This window comes from Bos indicus, chromosome 9, assembly GCF_029378745.1.
Source record: "Bos indicus isolate NIAB-ARS_2022 breed Sahiwal x Tharparkar chromosome 9, NIAB-ARS_B.indTharparkar_mat_pri_1.0, whole genome shotgun sequence".
NCBI lineage: Eukaryota > Metazoa > Chordata > Mammalia > Artiodactyla > Bovidae > Bos > Bos indicus.
In genome coordinates this window covers 11,679,078-11,698,973 of record NC_091768.1, presented here as the reverse complement: position 1 = coordinate 11,698,973, position 19,896 = coordinate 11,679,078, and the positions used below count along the sequence as shown (strand labels likewise).

At 34.6% G+C, this 19,896-nt stretch overlaps 1 protein-coding gene across 37 annotated transcripts in view; it reads right to left on the bottom strand.

The window, feature by feature from the left end:
• The window catches only part of RIMS1 (regulating synaptic membrane exocytosis 1), a 606,383-nt gene that overhangs the window by 162,243 nt on the left and 424,244 nt on the right, over nucleotides 1–19,896 (bottom strand). For 36 of the 37 annotated variants that reach the window (XM_070795691.1, XM_070795693.1, XM_070795713.1 and 33 more), the window contains 9 exons: nucleotides 19,311–19,421; nucleotides 17,668–17,767; nucleotides 13,643–13,766; nucleotides 9,907–9,953; nucleotides 7,147–7,259; nucleotides 4,875–5,005; nucleotides 4,117–4,288; nucleotides 3,859–4,012; nucleotides 2,649–2,720 (listed from right to left, as the gene is read on the bottom strand). In XM_070795691.1, the coding sequence (XP_070651792.1) occupies nucleotides 2,649–2,720; nucleotides 3,859–4,012; nucleotides 4,117–4,288; nucleotides 4,875–5,005; nucleotides 7,147–7,259; nucleotides 9,907–9,953; nucleotides 13,643–13,766; nucleotides 17,668–17,767; nucleotides 19,311–19,421 (1,024 nt within the window). The remainder of the gene's footprint in view (nucleotides 1–2,648; nucleotides 2,721–3,858; nucleotides 4,013–4,116; nucleotides 4,289–4,874; nucleotides 5,006–7,146; nucleotides 7,260–9,906; nucleotides 9,954–13,642; nucleotides 13,767–17,667; nucleotides 17,768–19,310; nucleotides 19,422–19,896) is intronic. The other variant, XM_070795695.1, reaches the window with a different exon arrangement.

The following is a 19,896-nucleotide window of genomic DNA, read 5'->3' as shown; positions in this document are numbered from 1 at the left end:
AAATTTTAACAGTCATGCTCCCATGAAACAAAAAGGTTTTTACAATCTCTGATTTAGTTAAACAGCAATCTCAATTACATAGTAATAGGTTAAGTATTTTTCAAAAGGGTCATTATTACTATTGTTGCAAGAAAATTAAAAATTATGTGGCCAAAGGAAAAATAACTATATTTACAACTACATAAAATGTACACAACCTATGAAAACATTAAATTTAACTGGGCAGCCTGACTAATGCTCATCTATTTACGTGATAACTCCCACATCATTTTTAAAGGCCATGTGACATCATTTTTAAAGGCAGACTAAAATTCCCCAACAGTGTATCTGTTGTGATTGTATAATCTTTTGACCTCACTTAGCATATAAGGAAGGTCTTCAGATATTTCATAAAGGCTGATTTGACAATACTGACACCAAAGAAATTCAGCCATTTTATCACTCTCTAAAAACATCTAGCAGCTGGTGCTACAAGATGGACTTGAAAGGAAAAAAAAAAAAAAAAAAAAACTGAAATAACTTCCAAGCAAGTTTTCCATTCCAAGGAGAAAGCTAAATTTGTACCATTACTCTGAAAGTTTGTAAATTAAGAATGCTTGTTGACATTAACAAGTCCAGAAGCACTATACTGTGAAGACAACAGTAAACTTGGTAGCTTTTGGTGTTCTTGTTTTGGAGATAGGGAATGGCGGGAATGTTTGAAATGTAAACAGTAGTGGTGCAAAATCATTTTCATTTAGTATTCATGCAAAAAAGTAATAATTACATAGTGGTGCAGTGGTAAAGAACCTGCCTGTCCATGCAGGAGACTCAGGTTCGATCCCTGAGTCGGGAAGACCCCCTGGAAAAGGAAATGGTAACCCACTCCAGTATTCTTGCCTGGAGAATCCCATGGACATAGGAGCCTGGCAGGCTACAGTCCATGAGGTCGCAAAAGAGTTGGACGTGACTTAGTGACTAAACAACCACAAAAACATCAGTAAACAACCAAATAATTATAAACATAAGTGCTATTAATTTATAATTTCATATACTTTCATAACAAAAACAACAGCAATTCATGTATTTTTAATTTCATGTAGAGTTTCCTTGTTCAGAAATTGTAATATTAAGCCTAGAAAGAGATCAACTAAATATACATGTAATATTTATTATATTAGCCCTTCATTTGCTATCCTGCCTCATCCTAAAAGTATGAAGTTTTAGGTGAATCAAATATGAGAACCACCCACAGAAGCAAATTCTATTTAGATAAGTTGGAAATCACAGCATTAAGGTAATTGGAAGGCAAAATTTTTGTTAGAAAGATTTGATAACAAGACCCCATTCCTATCAGGAATCATCTGAGTTCTATTAAATATGCCAAGGGGTATAATTTACCTTCCCCCTTTCAATTTCATAAAAAATATTCTATTGAATTTTGTGTGGAAGTTTCCATGTAGAGTGAGTGTGTCTAATTATTCTGATCCTTTTAGAAACCAACAAACTCAGAAAGCAAAACATGAACTGTAATCCACAATTATCCACTATTATTTAAAACTCTCCCTGATGGTCTGATATCAAGGGGTAATCTAAGTATATAGATATACAGAGCCAGATTTATTGTTGTTAAGGATATCTGACACTTCATACAGCAATCAAAGACTACATTTTCTCTGAATTACAGGGAGCAAATGAAACCTAATTTAAAGGAACTCTCCATAATATTCTCCCAGTTTTAATGAAGGCGTAAAAAATCTTTAAATTGTAAACTCAGTCACTAGTGTGGCATCTGTCTATTGACATTTACCAAAATCACTGCCTTCAAATTAGGTGCATCCCTGTCTGAAGATTATGCAAATTAAGGGGGCATATGTCAATATCATCCTAAGAAAATGTTCTTAATATCCTAACATGTTCTCTTAATTTTTTTCTCATTTGAATATCTCCCTACTTTTCATTAGCAAATAAAAGGAAAAGGGTTAGTGCCAAGAAAATAAGTCTTTACTAATTGGTTTTACTCACTTTCTGACTAGAGTCAGGTGAGAAACAGACTTGAACTGCAAAATATCACAGAGATTTTACTAATTTATACAGTGACAAAAGACATTGACTTAAATAGCAAACTTTTCTAAAGCATTTCCTTTTGTAAAACGTACATACACATTCTAGGTATAATCATTCTATGTATAATCAGCACATCACAAAAGCATTGAAGTTAAGCCATGCCACATGCAATTTAAACCCTGCCATGCACATTTTTCGGTATATTCCATGGACGGCTACCTTATTTCCAGAAACACGGGAAGGAAAGTCACAGAGATACAATATAAAACATAGGAGAGTGGGATTTTTATTTAAAATTAACTATATCTTTTCAGAATTCATATTTTCACTTCTGCTCCGAACATTTTGAGTTGACAGTTTTAACCTCACGAGCCATGCTTCTAAAGGAGAACCTATCTAATTTAATTTAAGGGGGATGTTAACGAATAGTTACTAGTCCATTTCACACTTTCTCAATAATTTGGAACACAAGTCACCATGGAATAATATCATTCAGACTTCTCTGTGCTATAGATCTGTAGCGTGGGACCCAGGGAAGTCAGGAAACCCACAGGACAGCAAGCACAGAAGCACCGTGACGCCACCCCGCTCCCCCCACGCACCTGGAGGGACCACTCCAATCGCATCATCAACCTCATAGTCTGACATGTCACTGTCACTGATTCGCTGGGACCCTGCACGACAGGAAGGCAAACAGATACCTCTGCGTCTGCTCGGGTCAGGAAATGTGGAGGGCATGGTCACAGTTTTCTCTTTAAATGCTAATTACATTACTACTAAATACTTTATTTTTAGTGAATGAAGCATATTGACTTCAATGTCTCAGGGTGCAAAAAAGTGATTTTCTTGTACATATATATTCTGCGAAGTTCATGTGCAGTTGATTTTCAAGTACTTGTTCTCCAAGGACACCATGTTCTCAGCATCCTTATAAGCACTGAAGACACACATAAGAAAGAAGATTTCATAGAATAGCATTTTGACTTTTCAAATTATTCTTTAATTAAGGTCTACAGCAAAGTGTATACTGTTTTCTACCCATGTATACACCCTCCTGCACAGTGCAGGCAGGATGGGGCTGAGTGGAAAGGTTCAGAGAGACCTTTCTCGGCTGGGACTCTGTGGAACTCATGTCACTGAAAGGGTATCAGGTCCCTTTATAAATATGTGTGTTTAGCCTTCAAAATTAGCCATTACACTGCATTAAAGATTTAATCTGAGGAAATAATTCATCAGAGAAGCACTAACATGACATTTAATTATATGAACATTTGAACAATTATTTGAACATTGATTCCAGGTTACCAAAATGAGGCTTCTAAGTTTCATTTGTCCAATAAGAGATTTAGTCATAAATCAAAAATTAATAAATAAATGCAAAAAAGTACTTTTTTTCCCCCCTCCAATCATCAGAAGAGTAAAAGCAAACAGATTATATAATGTTTTTGAGAAAATGTTTCTTATAAATAATACTAAAATATCCAGGAATTATATGGTTATTAAGATATTCTACACAGCAACCCATCAATTAAGGCAATAACTGCCCCATCGGTCAGCCAATGAACAACTCCATCAGCACAAAGGATTATAATTCACAGGTTCTAAACTTTCACCTCTGGAATGACTCCACTATATTGTATGTATTACTTTCACTGGGAAAAGGAGAAAACGGTCTTGCCAGGCTTCTTTATATAGATGACTAATTTTTCAATAATCTCTAATGAACATTTGAAAAAATACCCTGAACGTCAATATGAAACTCAGACCTAACAACACAATTGCTCCTGGCAACTGAGCAGAGCGTCCACCTACTTTGCAGCTTCTTGCTGGCGCTTTCGCCGTGGGTGTGTCGCCGCGGCATGAAGGGCGATGGCTGAGGCAGAGGTAGTGAAGATTCGTCGTGAGTCTGAAGTTTATACCAATGTGGCTCATCGTCTAGAAGCGCTGTTTCCAACTCTATGAGGATCTGAAAGGACAGCCCTCGGGTTAGATCAAGGAAAGGCATAAGGAATAATGCACACTGCAGAAGCTGCACGAAGCACCTCACTCGGGTCTTGACCATATACTCACCTCTCCAAGGAACTCACTCTCCTCTTCCTGCACCCTGGGCTGGTCCCACACGGTTATTTCCAACATCCGTTCTCTAAAGTCTCTACGATGCACGTGCGAATAGACAAAAGTCTGATTCCACTTTGGTTCGAGGACTTTCTTTACCGTTTTGGTTCTCCTTTTACTTTTATCACTGAAAAGTAAGTATGCTTTGTAAATGAAAAAGCAAACGCAAGTATATGCTGCCACCTACTGTAGCTACATGCAATACTGATCTTGGAATATTTTTACCATTTGTAATTTATACCTGTTATATAAAAGTCTGAAAAGACAGCTGAGTTTATTACAATTCTAGTTTTAACTATGATATAAGCAGTTGTTATGATTATAGACACGCACACACAAGGGTACAAGCTAAATGATGTAGCTCTCAAAGACCAACAGATATAGAAACAAGGTAATGAAAAAATTTTTAATTGACAGGTTATTTTAAAGAAATATAAGGCTTGAGGGAATTTTTTAGGGACAATATATAGCTTATCCCCCCATAGAGGATTACCTATTATATTTTAAAATTATATCAAGGTGTACACATATATGCAAACTCATCAAAATATAAATAATTATGTGGAAATTTTGGTATATCAATTATACTTCAATAAAACTTTAAAAACTAAATGAAACTATATCCCAGGAGAAGAAATTCTACTTTTTCTATAAATAAAGATTTTTCTATAAGTAAAGATTTTATTTAAAAAATATTTAAAAAAATTTCATACCTTCTATCTGGAAGAAAATACATTTTTACATAGGGATTCCTGGGACGCCCATCTACTCTAGGGGGTAGGTCTGTTGCTTGCAGAACATTGACAATCAGTTGGTGGCCCACCTTGTCATACCACAGCTTCACCTAAGCGCAAGGGACACAGAAATTAGCATTTATAAAAATCACAAGGTATTAAAATTTCAAAAAAAGTACTAAAATTATTTTTGAAGGACATTTCAAGTTGCAAAATACAGCTGAATCATAGATACTTTTCAGCAAAGAATACCGACATGAGAGCATAACCACTTTAGAACTTGACTTTCCTCTTCACGCATTTTAAACATGACTTACAACAGGCAGGCCTGCAGTGTTGATATATACTCTCTTATACTGTGTGATGAAATAAAAATAATAGTAAAAATTTTAGAAAAATAATAAGGGAAGAGGGAAATATTGAAATAATTTTTCTTGTTTTTAAATGCTGAATGCAACTGTTTGGTGATTATAAGTATCTTAATGATTTACAGCATGGCTAAAGGCATTCTGCAGCGCCACTTGTGGCTGAAACAAAACGTCTGATGCTAAAAACAGTACACTGAAATAAATAAATAAATAAATAAATAAAAACAGTACACTGAAATAACTTGGAAGAGGTCAGGAAACACATTTACTTTAGGCCTCTTTATACCAGGTACTGCTGCGTTCCTCATTTAATTTTCAACTAACCTATTACAGGTTAATTTTCATGAGAGAAGAAAAGCAAAAAGGAAGGTATCCTGCATATATGATGCCTTCAAACCAAATGAAGATCAAGCGATATTTCTTTAACTAAGATTCATGATAGCATGAATAAAGAAAACCAAGAAAAGAGCACATACTGAAATATTACTGGCAAAACTGTGGATACAGTCAGGGCAGTATCTGTACTGGCAGGAGACAATGTTAGCTTTAATTCTTTTTCTTTTTTTAATTTAGAAGTTAGCTTTGGGTTTATGGTTAAATAAGAACTATCAAGATAAGTTGTTTAATAGGTACTTATTGTAATACATTTAAGAGTCATTGTAACAAAATAAGCTAATTTAACAAGGGAGTAGTAAGGAGAAGGCAATGGCACCCCACTCCAGTACTCTTGCCTGGAAAATCCCATGCATGGAGGAGCCTGGTGGGCTACAGTCCATGGAGTCGCTAAGAGTCAGACATGCCTGAGCGACTTCACTTTCACTTTTCACTTTCATGCATTGGAGAAGGAAATGGCAACCCACTCCAGTGTTCTTGTCTGGAGAATCCCAGGGACAGGGGAGCCTAGTGGGCTGCCATCTATGGGGTTGCACAGAGTCGGACACGACTGAAGCGACTTGGCAGCAGCAGCAGCAGTAAGGTAAGGGACAGATTAAGAATTCAAATCCAGATCTGTACCAATTCATATCTCTGTTCTCAATTAATTCCAGAGGTGTGTTTTTCATTAATCTGAGATGGATTTTTATCCCTCTTAAAATATAGGTGATGTTTCTGAGAGATTCTCACACACACTGAAACAGTGGCACAGGGACTAGACAGAGGTCTTCAACCTACTAAAAACAGAAGCTAAAACCAGGAAAGGTTTTAAAAACAGCAACAATTTTACAGTTACCTTTTTTATTTAATTAAAACTAAGAGGAGAACAGCCAAAAATAGACTATAGAAATGCACACATTACCGACGTAGCAGAAGACCAGCTACTAGAGAACTGTGTGAAGCAGGATTTTCTATCAGCTATTAACACAAATATCCTGTATTAGACATGCTTCTTGACTTCAGCTTTTCCCAGATCACATATAAAACAGTAGTGAAGAAAACTGTAGCTTTTTCACACTAAGATCAGTAACGGAGAGTTTCATCAAATGTCTTAAGAAGTTAAAAAATATGTTAAATTTAAGTTTTCCAAGATCCAGGACAATGAGGTTGTTAAGTAAACAGAACACAACTCTTTGCTTTTATTATATCTAAACTACTTACCTTAGAAACTTTCATCCAACACACACAAAAATAATTGATAGTTTATTTTCTTAAGGTATCACTTAATGTTCGGCACATCTGGCATATTGTAGGCACTCCATAGATATGTTCAAATAAATATGTGAGTAAAGGAACAATCTAATAAGTGAATGAAAAATTGATGAAGTAGATGATGATGTTAAATGATTCTGACTATATCACAGTTTTCAAGCAAAGCCACACACTTTAAAGACAGAAGCAGAGCAGGGAGCGGACATTAATGGTCAGCAACATGCACTGCAGATACATACAGAAAGTTGTCCTGGTAATACTTGTGGGGCATCTTTGAGAGCTCCAGGGCTTGTGGGAGAAATTACAGAAATGGAAGGCCTTTCCATCTTCTGAGACTCAAAGGAACTAGAACCTAAAATGAGGGGGGAAATTAAGTATTTTTTAACAACATAATTATAACCTATATGTGAAGAATACATATTTTTCATGAAATGTTAAGTGCATATGTTATTGGTATATAATCATAATTCAGTGCCACCCATAAGAGCAGAAACCACTTGCAGTGGGGAGGTCCTAGAAAGTTATTCTCACGTGTTCTTGGATTGTCTATTTTAAGGGAATTTAACGATGGCACCCCACTCCAGTACTCTTGCCTGGAAAATCCCATGGACGGAGGAGCCTGATGGGCTGCAGTCCATGGGGTAGTGAAGAGTCGGACACGACTGAGTGACTTCCCTTTCACTTTTCACTTTCATGCATTGGAGAGGGAAATGGCAACACACTCCAGTGTTCTTGCCTGGAGAATCCCAGGGACAGGGGAGCCTGGTGGGCTGCCATCTATGGGGTCACACAGAGTCGGACACGACTGAAGCGACTTAGCAGCAGTAGTAGCAAAGTGATACAAACACATATTGGATTTGTTTGCTTCACTCTGTTAGCATTGACTTTCTAAGTTTCTAGAGGATATTGTCCAATGTAGGTTCTTGTACAGCCTTATCCAGAGCTAAAGGCTTCATGCTTTAACGATAAGAAAGATGGTACCCATTATGTTAATTATCTTAGGATCATCTATGACGAACTGCCCTCACTGAAATTAAAATGAATGCACGTATCATATAATTTATGAGCTGCGTCTAACTAAGATAGTATTCACCACTCTTTTAAAACAAGATTTCCACCTCTTTCGGTTGTGATTTTACAGATCTGTCTCCTGACTGTCTGAGGATGCTGTCCAGTGATTCACCTGTGGAGGAGGGACAGTGGCTTCCCACACAGCACCGCAGAGAGGGTCTTCTCCCCCCTTTCAAATGAAAGTCCACTTTTCCTGGGTCACTGATAAAGTGTCCACAACCAGCAGGATGAGCGTCTGCAGAATGCTATATCCCCAGCAAGTATAACCTTGAACCCACAGCCATCAAGACTTAGTTTTATTGAGAAAACAGTACGTATGAACCTTTTCCCAAGAGTACATCATCCACACTTTTTTCCATACATGCAAATTATCAATATGGTTAAATTAAATCACACAGTGTCATTCTGCACCTTCCAAAGACTTTTAAATATAAGATACAGTGCTATAAAATTCTTTGTTAACTGTGTCTCCTTGATGAAGTATTCTTAGGATAATTTTCTTCTTAGTTCTCAGACATCGTTGCTTCTAACAGTACCTTTCTAATATTATAGACTTTTTTTTTTTTTTTTTTAAATACAACATCAACATTGTAAATTATCCAGTTGGTCCCATTTCTCCCTTCATATTAGAAAACTCAAAACCAACCATGGGCTCATGTCTAGCGGGAATGTGGAACACGATGCTATACATTTGAATAATTCATCTGATCCCTACTTCCTTGTTTATCCCACCCGTAAATTTCCTTCTTATAACCATCACTTGTTTTATCCTAAAATCACCTTGTATTTTCTATTCCAATAAGCTAGGTTACATAATAACGCTTGGTGATAAAGCCCTAGTATTATCAATTTAATGCCAATACATTGCAAAGTAAATATTTAAGTCACTTCCACACTGTCCTTGAAAACTTCATTACCCACATTATCATCTTTCATTTGGAGTCCCTTTAATGTCCCTGTAGATAACTTAACCCTCTAGCCTCAACCCCTTTATTTGCACTGAAATCTCCCTCTACCCCACGCATCACTTTCATGGTCATATTCCACACTGTTACACTGAATTAAAATCATTTGCTTCTGTGCCTGTTTTCCTTCACTAGACTGCTCATGCCATGAAGTCAGTTTCCAATGAAACAGAATAATCCAGCATCAAAACACATGTTTATGTAAGGCAACTAGAATTGTTGTTGTGTTTAGTTGCTAAGTCATGTTCAACTCTTTGTGACCCCATGGACTGTAGCCTGCCAGTCTCTTCTGCCCATGGGATTTCCCAGGCAAGAATATTAGAGTGGGATGCCATTTCCTCTTCCCTGCCTGCTAAGCAGGAGAGACAGTTTAGATCTCTGGGTCTGGAAGATCCCCTGGAGAAAGACATGCTGATCCACTCTAGTGTTCTGTGAAATACAGAGAAAACTGAGGAATCTCATGGATAGAAGAGCCTGGAGGACTATAATCCATAGGGTCGCAAAAGAGACATAACTTAGAAACTAAACAACAACAAATAGACAAATAGAACTGTTACTGTTTCATTAATTTTGCCCTGTGCATCTTAAATGCTAAGATGCAGAAGGCTACTGCCAAGAAAGACTTTTGAACTTTTGCTAGACATATTCACATCCCCTGGTGGTTCAGATGGTAAAGAGTCTGCCTACAATGCAGGAGACCAGGGTTCAATCCCTGGGTCAGGAAGGTCCCCTGGAGAAGGAAATGGCAAGCTATTCCAGTACTCTTGACAGGAAAATCCCATGGATGGAGGAGAGGTCGCAAAGAGCCAGACACAACTGAGTGACTTCACTTTTACTTCACATCCCCACCCCCCATACACAAAGAATAGAAAGAGAAAAAAAAGCAGATCTTCTTTGGATTTCCCATGGTTGACAACTCATTTATATCAAATAACTGAAAAAGACCTTAAATTTTATACTCACTGGACTCCAGTGGTGGATGGGAGCTCTCAGGAATCCTTGGAATGTCACTAAAAAAAACAGGGCATGGTGAAAATCCCATTAGCTAAACCACCCTGCCTGAGGCAATCATAACCACACTTTATCTCAGTGGTGTCAAAAAACCTTTTGGTGTGGAAATGGACAAGAGTTACCATTAAGGCAATTTCTAATGTGCATGAATGTCAAACACCACACACACACACACACACACACACACACACACACAAAAACTTCAGTAAAAACAAGTTTTTATATATTTAATACCAAAACACTTTAACATGACAACAATCAGAATAATATTGTGGCTAAAATCGCCACAATATTTTTACCACCAAAACAGCAGGTTTTGGAAATAAAAAATGTTAAAGGCAATATTTTATTTCAATTCTAGAAAATCAAAATGACACATATTTTACAAATCAGTAATATGCTTTACAAACACATCTGAAAGAGTTTACTGAATGAAAGGAATGGAAACATCTCCTGAGAATAAAATAATATGGTGAATATCATGGGCAAAGTTAATAAAACAAAAAAGATGGATTGCTTTGGAAATTAAAAATGGTTCAAGCTAGCAACAAAAAAGCCAAAATATATTATATATGTGAATATATAATTCATATACACATATATAACCCTATACAGAGATTCATATCTCTATGCTCAAATTAGCTAAATATATGGCCATTTACTAGATGATCAGAAAGTGACTTGTGAGAACACCCACTCCTGACACACTCACAAATTATTCTGAATAAATATTTAATATGACCTCAGCTTCGTCCATTATCCACTGTGGCCTTAGAACCCTGGGGTTTGGGAATTATATTGTATTAAACTATTTAACTTCTTTTTTCCAAGATATTTTTGTATCAGTGTAAGGCCATTAACAATATACAAGTATTAACAGGACAAATTAAAGCAGACTGGAGTTAGTTAGTCCCAATAAAATTATCAGAATATTATTTAAGAATTTCTAACCACTTACCTTGTGAACTAACTTTACTTTGATTTTTCTTTGCACTTTTGGAGGGAATTGAAACAAAAACAGTTTTCTGTTTGGTGATTTATTTTCCTGACTCTTCATTTTCACATTTTTGGGCAAAGTAATTCCAACCACCTACAATTTTTACTTCTTACAAATGACAATTAATCTTGTGTATGTTATGTGTGCTCAGCTGCTCAGTCATGTCTGACTCTTTGCAACCCCATGGACTGTTGCCTACCAGGCTCCTCTTGTCCATGGAATTTTCCAGGCAAGAATGCTGGTGCTAAGTCACTTCAGTTGAGTCTGACTCTTTACCACCCTATGGACTGACTGTAGCCCACTAGGCTCCTCTGTCCATGGGATTCTCCAGGCAAAGAAACTGGAATGGGTTGCCATTTCCTCCAGGAGATCTTCCAGGGGAGAATACTGGAGTGGAATGTCATTTCCTAATACCAGGGATCTTCCCAACCTAGAGATCGAACCTGTGTCTCTTGTGTTTCCTGCATTGGTAGACAGGTTCTTTGCTACTGCACCATCTGGGAAGCCAAATTTTATTATATAATCATGTACAATTAATAATGTGTCTGAAATATATATTTTATGTGATAATGAGGCTAATTATTCAATACCTAAGACACAAGAAAGCAACTATTTATCTTCTACCTTCTTCTTAATTCAAAGGCAAATTCAAAGGCAAAAAAAATCAATTCTTAAAAATCTAGAAACAATATTTTTTTAGATAATGTTACTTCTTTGAAAATTAGCCTCAGTTATGAAAGTAAAATTTGAAACTTCAAAACTAGATAGAAGTTTGAATTTTATGTGTCTGTGAAAGAAGAACTGTGGAGAAGTTACAAAAAATTCTTTTGAAGAGACAGAATTAAAATATATTTAATGTTTATTAATTGCTTCAGTAATATTTTCAGGCAAAAAATGTCCTCTTGACAATTATATAAGCCTTCTGAAATTGTTCTGCTCACAAATAAGGTGGTAAAACAGTCTGGATAAAAATTACAATCATTAAAAAAAAATTATAGTTACCATCGTAAAGGTAAAGAACATTACATTAGGTGGGCTAGCAAAAATGGGTGGTACCTCAGGATGGCTGATGTCTATTAGACCATGGTGGTCAGTGTGCGTGTAAGTTACATTTGGGATGATTCTTGGAATCACTATAACTATCCCCTTAAACAATGAATACATATCTGCTTTCTGCTTTAATTATAGAACTACATGAAACATAATTACTAAATACATCTAGAATTATTCTTCCAAGATTCTAATAAGTTCCCTATTAACTAGAAAGTTGATATCAGATTTAATTTTTATTTAAATATAATCTTTGTATTCCCATATTCTTTGAGTCCCACAATCCATGATGGTTTAGGTCTGTTTTGCAAAGAATACTTTTAAAATTATCTTTACACTAAAGATAATTTGAATGTTATTCCAGTCCACTTTAACTGTCTGTTAATTTTTATTTTTTAAATCACCATGAATCAATGGTATTTTGGCTGATTACTTTTAAAACCACTATATATTTGAAAGTATTTGGTAATGTGCCCAATGCTTTAAGTTTTGTTTTTTATACTTTTGATTCATTCTCCAATTTACTTACCTCTTTTCCAGCCTCATGTTTACCTCAGCACTAGAACACGTCATGTAAAACTAGCATAAATTATATAGTGTTGTTATTCTTAAAAAATCTGCATGGAAATGTACAATACTTCTGCAAATGCCTTCAATCTTTATTCTTAATAATCACCACTTAAAATTGACTATAAGCTTGCCTTCACTTTCGAGTTTTATATATGTATATTATTCTTTAGAATATATGATCATACAGTTTAAGTTCTTTGAGAATTAGGATAATTATATTTTCTTGCATGTTTTGCATTGATATGCATTCATGAGAACAACAAAAAATTAAGGTTACTACTCTTCCATAAAAAGTCTTGAATTTATGGCTCTATAATATTTTAGAGAATAGAAAAAGGAATAATTTCAAAAAATATATTCAAACATTAAGCTAATTATGAAACAGTTCAAAATGCCTTCCAAAAAATTATAGACAGGCAAAATGAATATTCTGGACTTGTGGGTTTCTTAGGAAAAAATACCAATATGGGAACTCTATATACAGAGAGAAAATATCCCATTGACTGTAGATTATTAAATTATGCTGAAAATTGGAGTTTTAAAAATATCACACAGATTATCATGGCCAATTAAAATGCTTAAATATTTCACACTTGCTTGATTTTAAATAAAATTTGGAACTATCCATAATTAAAGATATAGAAAAAGTATTCCATTCTTAGTAGAATAACAAAAAGTCATGTAGATGTATGAAATGACTACTATTTTAAATATCACAAAAAGATGAGTTTGTAAGTGACTCTCTTTAAGGAAACACTATAATAATTTAGGATTAATAAAAATAAATAGTTCTACCATTAAAAGAAAATATTTTTACTTTATAGCCCACTTATGAAAAATACATACTTTTTGATACTACAATTGTTAAATAGTGGAGCTCCTAAAATGTAGTGAAGGAAATTCAGTCCAAGTTTAAAAAATTGAGATTTGAAAGATCTAAAATGTATGCCCATATTTGAAGAAAAAACTATCCATTGTAACATGTACTGTATGAATGTATAAACTTCTTTTAGAAACCCTGCTAATACATGTAATTTACTAAACTTAAGAAGCAAGTTTTTTTAGCCTTACCCAATAGGCCTTGAAACAATAATTTCAACTTGAGGTTCTGATTTTGATTCTAAAATAATGTTGTAAACTTCTTCATTTGTAGCTCCCGGCAGGGGTTTACCATTCCATTCTAGAACTTCATCCCCTTGAATTTAAAAAGAAGGGTATTTTTTTACCTTATATATTGTTTATTTTTCTTATCTTTTCTTGTTTTTTTTTTTTAAACAAAGAAATGCAAAACATATACAAATAGTTTAATCATCTAGGCTCTGCTCTTGAAAGCAAATTGATTGCCATATAATGTCAGCTAAATGGTTCTTTCTAAACACTTTTTTCTTTTTGTTTTTTTCTTTCCCCCATAAAAGATTACTGGTCATTTGAAACAGTACAACACAAACTATCTTTTGAGAAATATCAGAAATAATATAAAAATCATCTCATGCTATGGGATGGAATTAGCATAGCTCATTTGGCAATATCAAAAATAATAATTAGCAGCATGCCCTCCATAATATAAATGTAGGCGGCTCTATACATGAAAGATTATTAAATGCTGCATAAATCCTGCTTTACTTTCGGTAGAAATAGTAATTAACATTTGTTGGCATGAATTTTCCAACTATAAGTCATGCTTCATTGCCTTCTCCAGATGCACAACAGAATAAAAATGCATGAAAGGATTTGAATTCATACCCAGAGGGTAACGCAGGGAGCTATGGCAAAATTACAAAGCAAGCAGATGTAAAATTGTTGCATGACAGTCAACCTACTTCCAGATGTTCATACACACACGTTCTATACATAATACATATCATGGTAATTAAGGTAAAATTAGAAAATATTTTAATAAAAATATAATACATATTAAGTTGTTAAATAACTGAAGATTCACTGAAGAGAGTAACACAGTATTAAAATACAAGGACTAATCACCTCCTATATTAACCAGAGCTTTCACCAAAGAACATTTGGAAAAAAACACTTATTTTCACAAATATTTAGAGCAGTTTTAGTTCTCAAATGTCTCTGCAATGTACCCTTGAATTGACAATAGAGGCTCAGCTGAAATATCCCAGCCACAGGGATACTTTGCAGAGTCTTAGTTTTGTGCTTGTTTTGTGTATGCTTATTTTGCTGTTATCAGTTCCTGTAATACTTCAGTAGCAAATGAAATATGTCTCTAATAAATGGATCAATATCACCATCATACGTTTAAAGCTAATGACAAATATGGAACTTTTTAGTTATGCCTTTTAAAAAAGTAGATTTTTGCTTTGCTAGGTTTACTTTAAAATAATTCTTCTCCCTACCCCCAAGTGTTTGCTTACTCAAAAGTAAAAAGGCAAATATTTGACAAGCATATAATGCTGTTTAGGTATGACAAAAGAGTATGGTTAGTACAAATAGTTAAATGACTTCTGATCATTTGACCTAAGATGTTAACCTGCAGTTTTTCAAACAGGAATGAACACACATCACTCTATTAAAAAAAAGTAATACAATTTTAAAATGTATTAGGAGTCTTTTAAATTTACTGACCAAAAAAAGAAAAGAAAAAAGAAAGTTTACATCATGTGAATGTATATGCGTGTCTGTATGAAAAAATATTTTCTAAAATAATAATTACCCTGATATTTTCTATTCTATTTTGTTCTATTTCATTTTTTTAAAAATAATGAATGTAATCCATTAAGTCAACTTTACTATCCAGTAATGTGCAGCAATCAACATTTTGCAAAAAACCCTGCATTATAAAATTCTTCCTCTTATAGACAGCAATCTAGCAGCACTACTTTTAATATAAAATTAACTTACTATATGTATTGATTTATTTACAAATCAAGAATTCCTAAATTAGAAGCTGGTCTCCTTAAAACTATTTATGAAAGATAATGGGTAAACAAAGATGAAAAGGAGGCTTTCTTCTGTCTTTAAATTTGTTGGAGGAGAAATACAAGAGTGAATCCCTTTAATAAAATGTTGTATGCAATGAGAGAAATCCATGTGAGGAACAGAGGGAGAGTCCAGCTGCACCGGGGAGCAGGGGAGTAGTTACTGCTCAGGGGAAGTATCGGGAAACGCTTCACAGTTAAGGCAACTTTAGAAGAGTTTTGAAGGATGGCAAGGATATCAACAGGCAGAGCCCAGGAACAGCAAAGCCACCTGAGGAGGACAGGCACGGCCAGGTCCTGCAGGTGCAAACAGCGCCCAGGTCCGCAGGTGGAGCACGGCCTCGGCGGGGTGGGGGGGGGGGCGGGGGGAGCGGAAGGAGGGGGCGGGACTGTTAGCGGAGGGCAGACTGCAGAGCTTCAACCCGAGCAGACGGTGCCTGAGGGATGATGGAGGGACTTAACAAGGGGGGTGTCTGTGATTCCATCATCCAGCAGTGGGCAAGGACTGAAGGGAACAGCAGTAGGAAAAGCTACCGCAGATTAAGGCAAGAATGCAGATGCTGAACAAATGTCATGCTAAACAAACAAAATAGTTTTACAGGCTAAAGCTGTTTATATGTAAACAGAAGGAAAACAGTTCCTAAATAACATGTAAACCAAACAGAACATACTGTCTAATTTTCAAGCACATCAATTGCTTCAAGTGAAAACTACATTTATATGTTTTACAGTTATTTAAGTAGAGCTTCTAATGTTTTAAAGTTTCTCAGACTCTAGGCACATAAGAGGGTTAAATAAGTGAAATTAATTACTAAGGGATATATATACTATAGAAAATCTGACTTTCTTAAGTAACTATTAAAAAAAACCACACACACACAAAAAAATGTCATGTTTAGAATCTGATCTCCAAATTCAGATTTCTGGAGTCAAAGTTATCTTACATTTGAGTAGACAACAAGTGATTCTTACAACATTTCAAGTCTTCAAGCCCCTAAACAAGCAGAATCGGTTTAATGACATAGTCACTCCTGATTGAGCTATGTTCTTATAGAATCATAATAGTCCCTGATGAGAAATAACAGAGGACAATGACAGTACATATCTTCAAAGATGTGCATATAGCAGATGGAGAAAAACCTCTCATTTGGATTTTCCCTCTATATAATACCTGGAGAGCACATCCCTAGCAAATAAAAAAATCTGAATGATTCTGAACTGACACTCTCATAATCAGTTACAGCAAAACTGTCCTTAATAGAATATTTTTCTAAAGGTTCCAATAATTATAACCTTAAGGTATAAAAACTGAAAATAAATAGTCCAGAAATGTTCTCTTTCCACATGCTATGGGTCATTAATCCTCACTTTGACAGGTCAGCTTACTCTGTTTTCTTTATGATTGTCTGGCAAATGAGTAAGCAAATACTCTCACCAAAAGATTTTTACTAAACTCTGAAGTACAGCAAACTGGAAAAAAATATGTTTATATGGCTTTTACTAAATGAAAAATAAAAAGATTTATCAAAAATACATTTTAAAATATGTTGCTACTAAGTATGGCACATTTCAACATGTAAATGATGTTATTATATAATATTAAGGTTACAAAGTAACAAAATGTAAATTTCCAAATACTAAGAAGTAGCACATCTGTATGAATACAACAGTATATGTCACATTTAAATTAACAAATAATATATAATCTGTGTAAGAAATGTGATTGTGATGAGATTTTACTAAAAACTCCAGTAATGAATAAGTGTTTTGGGACCATTATGAGAAACTTTAGTAATTACTATGACTTATAAAATAAAGGACTAAACTCTGACATTATTTTTTTCACAGGCTGAACTGTTTAAGACTTTTGTAGCAACATTATGTAGCCATATACAAAAATCAGTAATCCTTTGGCATTTTGCAACTATTTATTTTTAATAAATGCAAAGATTTGACTCATTCTCTCCAAACTGCTATTCATGTATAGTTGTCTATTATGACAATCAATTAAATATTCATATCCAGAAAAATATCTGTATGCCTGCATGAAAATTGCTTGTTTACTTAATGGGCATACATAACTTACCCAAAATTGAAAACCACCAACTCATGCATAGAGTACATATGACTTAGATATGAAAAGAGGAACTTTACCTGCTCTCAAGTGTCCAACCACATCTGCAAGGCTACCCTTCTTTACTTTGGTGATGAAGGCACCGAGGCGTCCTAAGTCAGTCATTTTTCCTCCAACAACCTGGATAATTATACATTGGTAAGTTCCCAAGACTCACACTGAAACAAAAGTCTCTTAGTTTGGGGAATTATTCCTACATATTTTGTGATATGTTTAGAATTGAATGTAGGAACAAAAATGACAGGAAATCTATTTTTGGTTAAAGGGGGCTGCAGCATAGTAGCAACAAGAACTTACCCTATTGCATGTGAGATAATGTGTCCTAAGGAAGTTTATATACTGGTTCGTTGTACCAACCTCACACAAAAGGGTGTCTGGGACAATGTGCCCCTAAGAATACACGATGTCCCCTTTCACCATCAGACAACAGGTGTTTGACACTTTACTAATACTGGAGTTCATTTTTCTTTATCTAAATTCACTTGAATTTCTATAATTGACCATGGTCTATTGTGACATGGGAACTTGATCCTTTTCATATATTTTTAGTCTAAGACAAAGACTGAGGATTTAAAATTTAAACCAAGAACAGACCACTTTGGGGAAGCAGTTCACCATGGTGCAGAGTAACGGCCTAAGTTTATCACATCTCCTGAACACCTGAATGACCTCCTCATCTGATATACATAGAGGATCCAATCTGAGTCTCCAAGGCTAAGTTAAAGCACTGAATGGTTAACATGCTCACCTGGATTTTCCTCAATAACTAAAATTAAACATATCTGAAAGGTTCTCAGTTTAATTTCTCCCAATGCAGGGGTTCAATACATATGATTCAAAATGGGAAGGGTATCATCAAAAGTTGAAGTTGATCATTAGGGACATGGCCAATAGTGGAGGTGATCAGAATTAGTTCATAGCAAGAGAATTAATGATAATAATCAATAAGGTGACATTAGCTGAAAAAAATTTTTTAGTTGGATTCATAGGCAATGGTTTTAAGGAGATCAAACTATTACCCAACTATACAATACAATCTCTTGATAAATAATCATTTTAAAGCAACATTTATGAGTGTTTATGAAAGCAAATAAAACCATGTGACAACATTCATACATGTTACACACAATAAAACAAAATGTATATATATATATTTTTTTTTTCTTGCCAAACAAAATATTTGTAATTTTTAGTTGCTTTGTTATCTGTTAGAAGTCAGTTAATATTTTTAAAGGTACATTTTACTCTTTGGGTATAAATTTTATTGCACTTAGGAAACAATGTTTTCAGTGATCTTTGAGGTTGCTTGTCAAAATATAATAAAATTATGAGGCTCATATTATCTAATGTTATTACTTTCCATTAAAACCATTTTAATGTAAAAACAGTCCTTTAACTTTATGTTCAGAGGAGAATTCTACTATTTTTCAACATTTTATTGCAGTTTCCTAACGTATCTGTATGCCATTTTAACAAAATGAGTTTAAAATACTGCCCAGATAAAGGTACTAAATACACCATAAGCCATCAATATATTAACAAGATATATTTACTAGAAGAACTTTTTTCTGAAGAGGAGAGGATGACCACTGTCAGAAACTTTGTTGAATGCAGTCACACTTTAATTCATCATTTAAGAAACATTATAAATCAGGGTACTTACTTTCAGACCCAGTAATGCACCTGATTCTTTGGGCATGGTTGTTCTCTTGTTAAGAATAACACGTCCAATTAATCGATCCCCTTCTTTAGAAGGCTGCCACGTTACAGGATGCTATTAAAACATGAACAAAGTTAAGAAGCTAAACCAGCTATTCTCTTTCCTATACACACATAATTACTGGTTGTAGTGTGATGCAATTTCCTCAGTTAAGGACACTCTGAGGGGATTCCTTCTTCTCGTGGGCTCTATCCTTGGCTTATAACAATTTTCATTTACAGTTGTAATTTTTTCGAAATAGGCACTTATTATACTACATCATTCTAAAAAGTCAGAATCTAAGTACCTCTCCAAAATACAGCTCTGAAATGAAATGAAATGAAATATTAAAATGTATCTGCTGATATCAGTCAAGTCGATTCTGTATTCTAAGTTGTCAGTGATGTTGATATCATTAAGCAAATAATATCTCATTTACAAATAGCCATTACTTAACACTTGCTTTTACTACTTTAAAATTTGTTTGAAGTATTATTCAGTGCTAACTTATTTTTCTTCAAAACTGTACTGTCTTAAATGAAATCAGTAT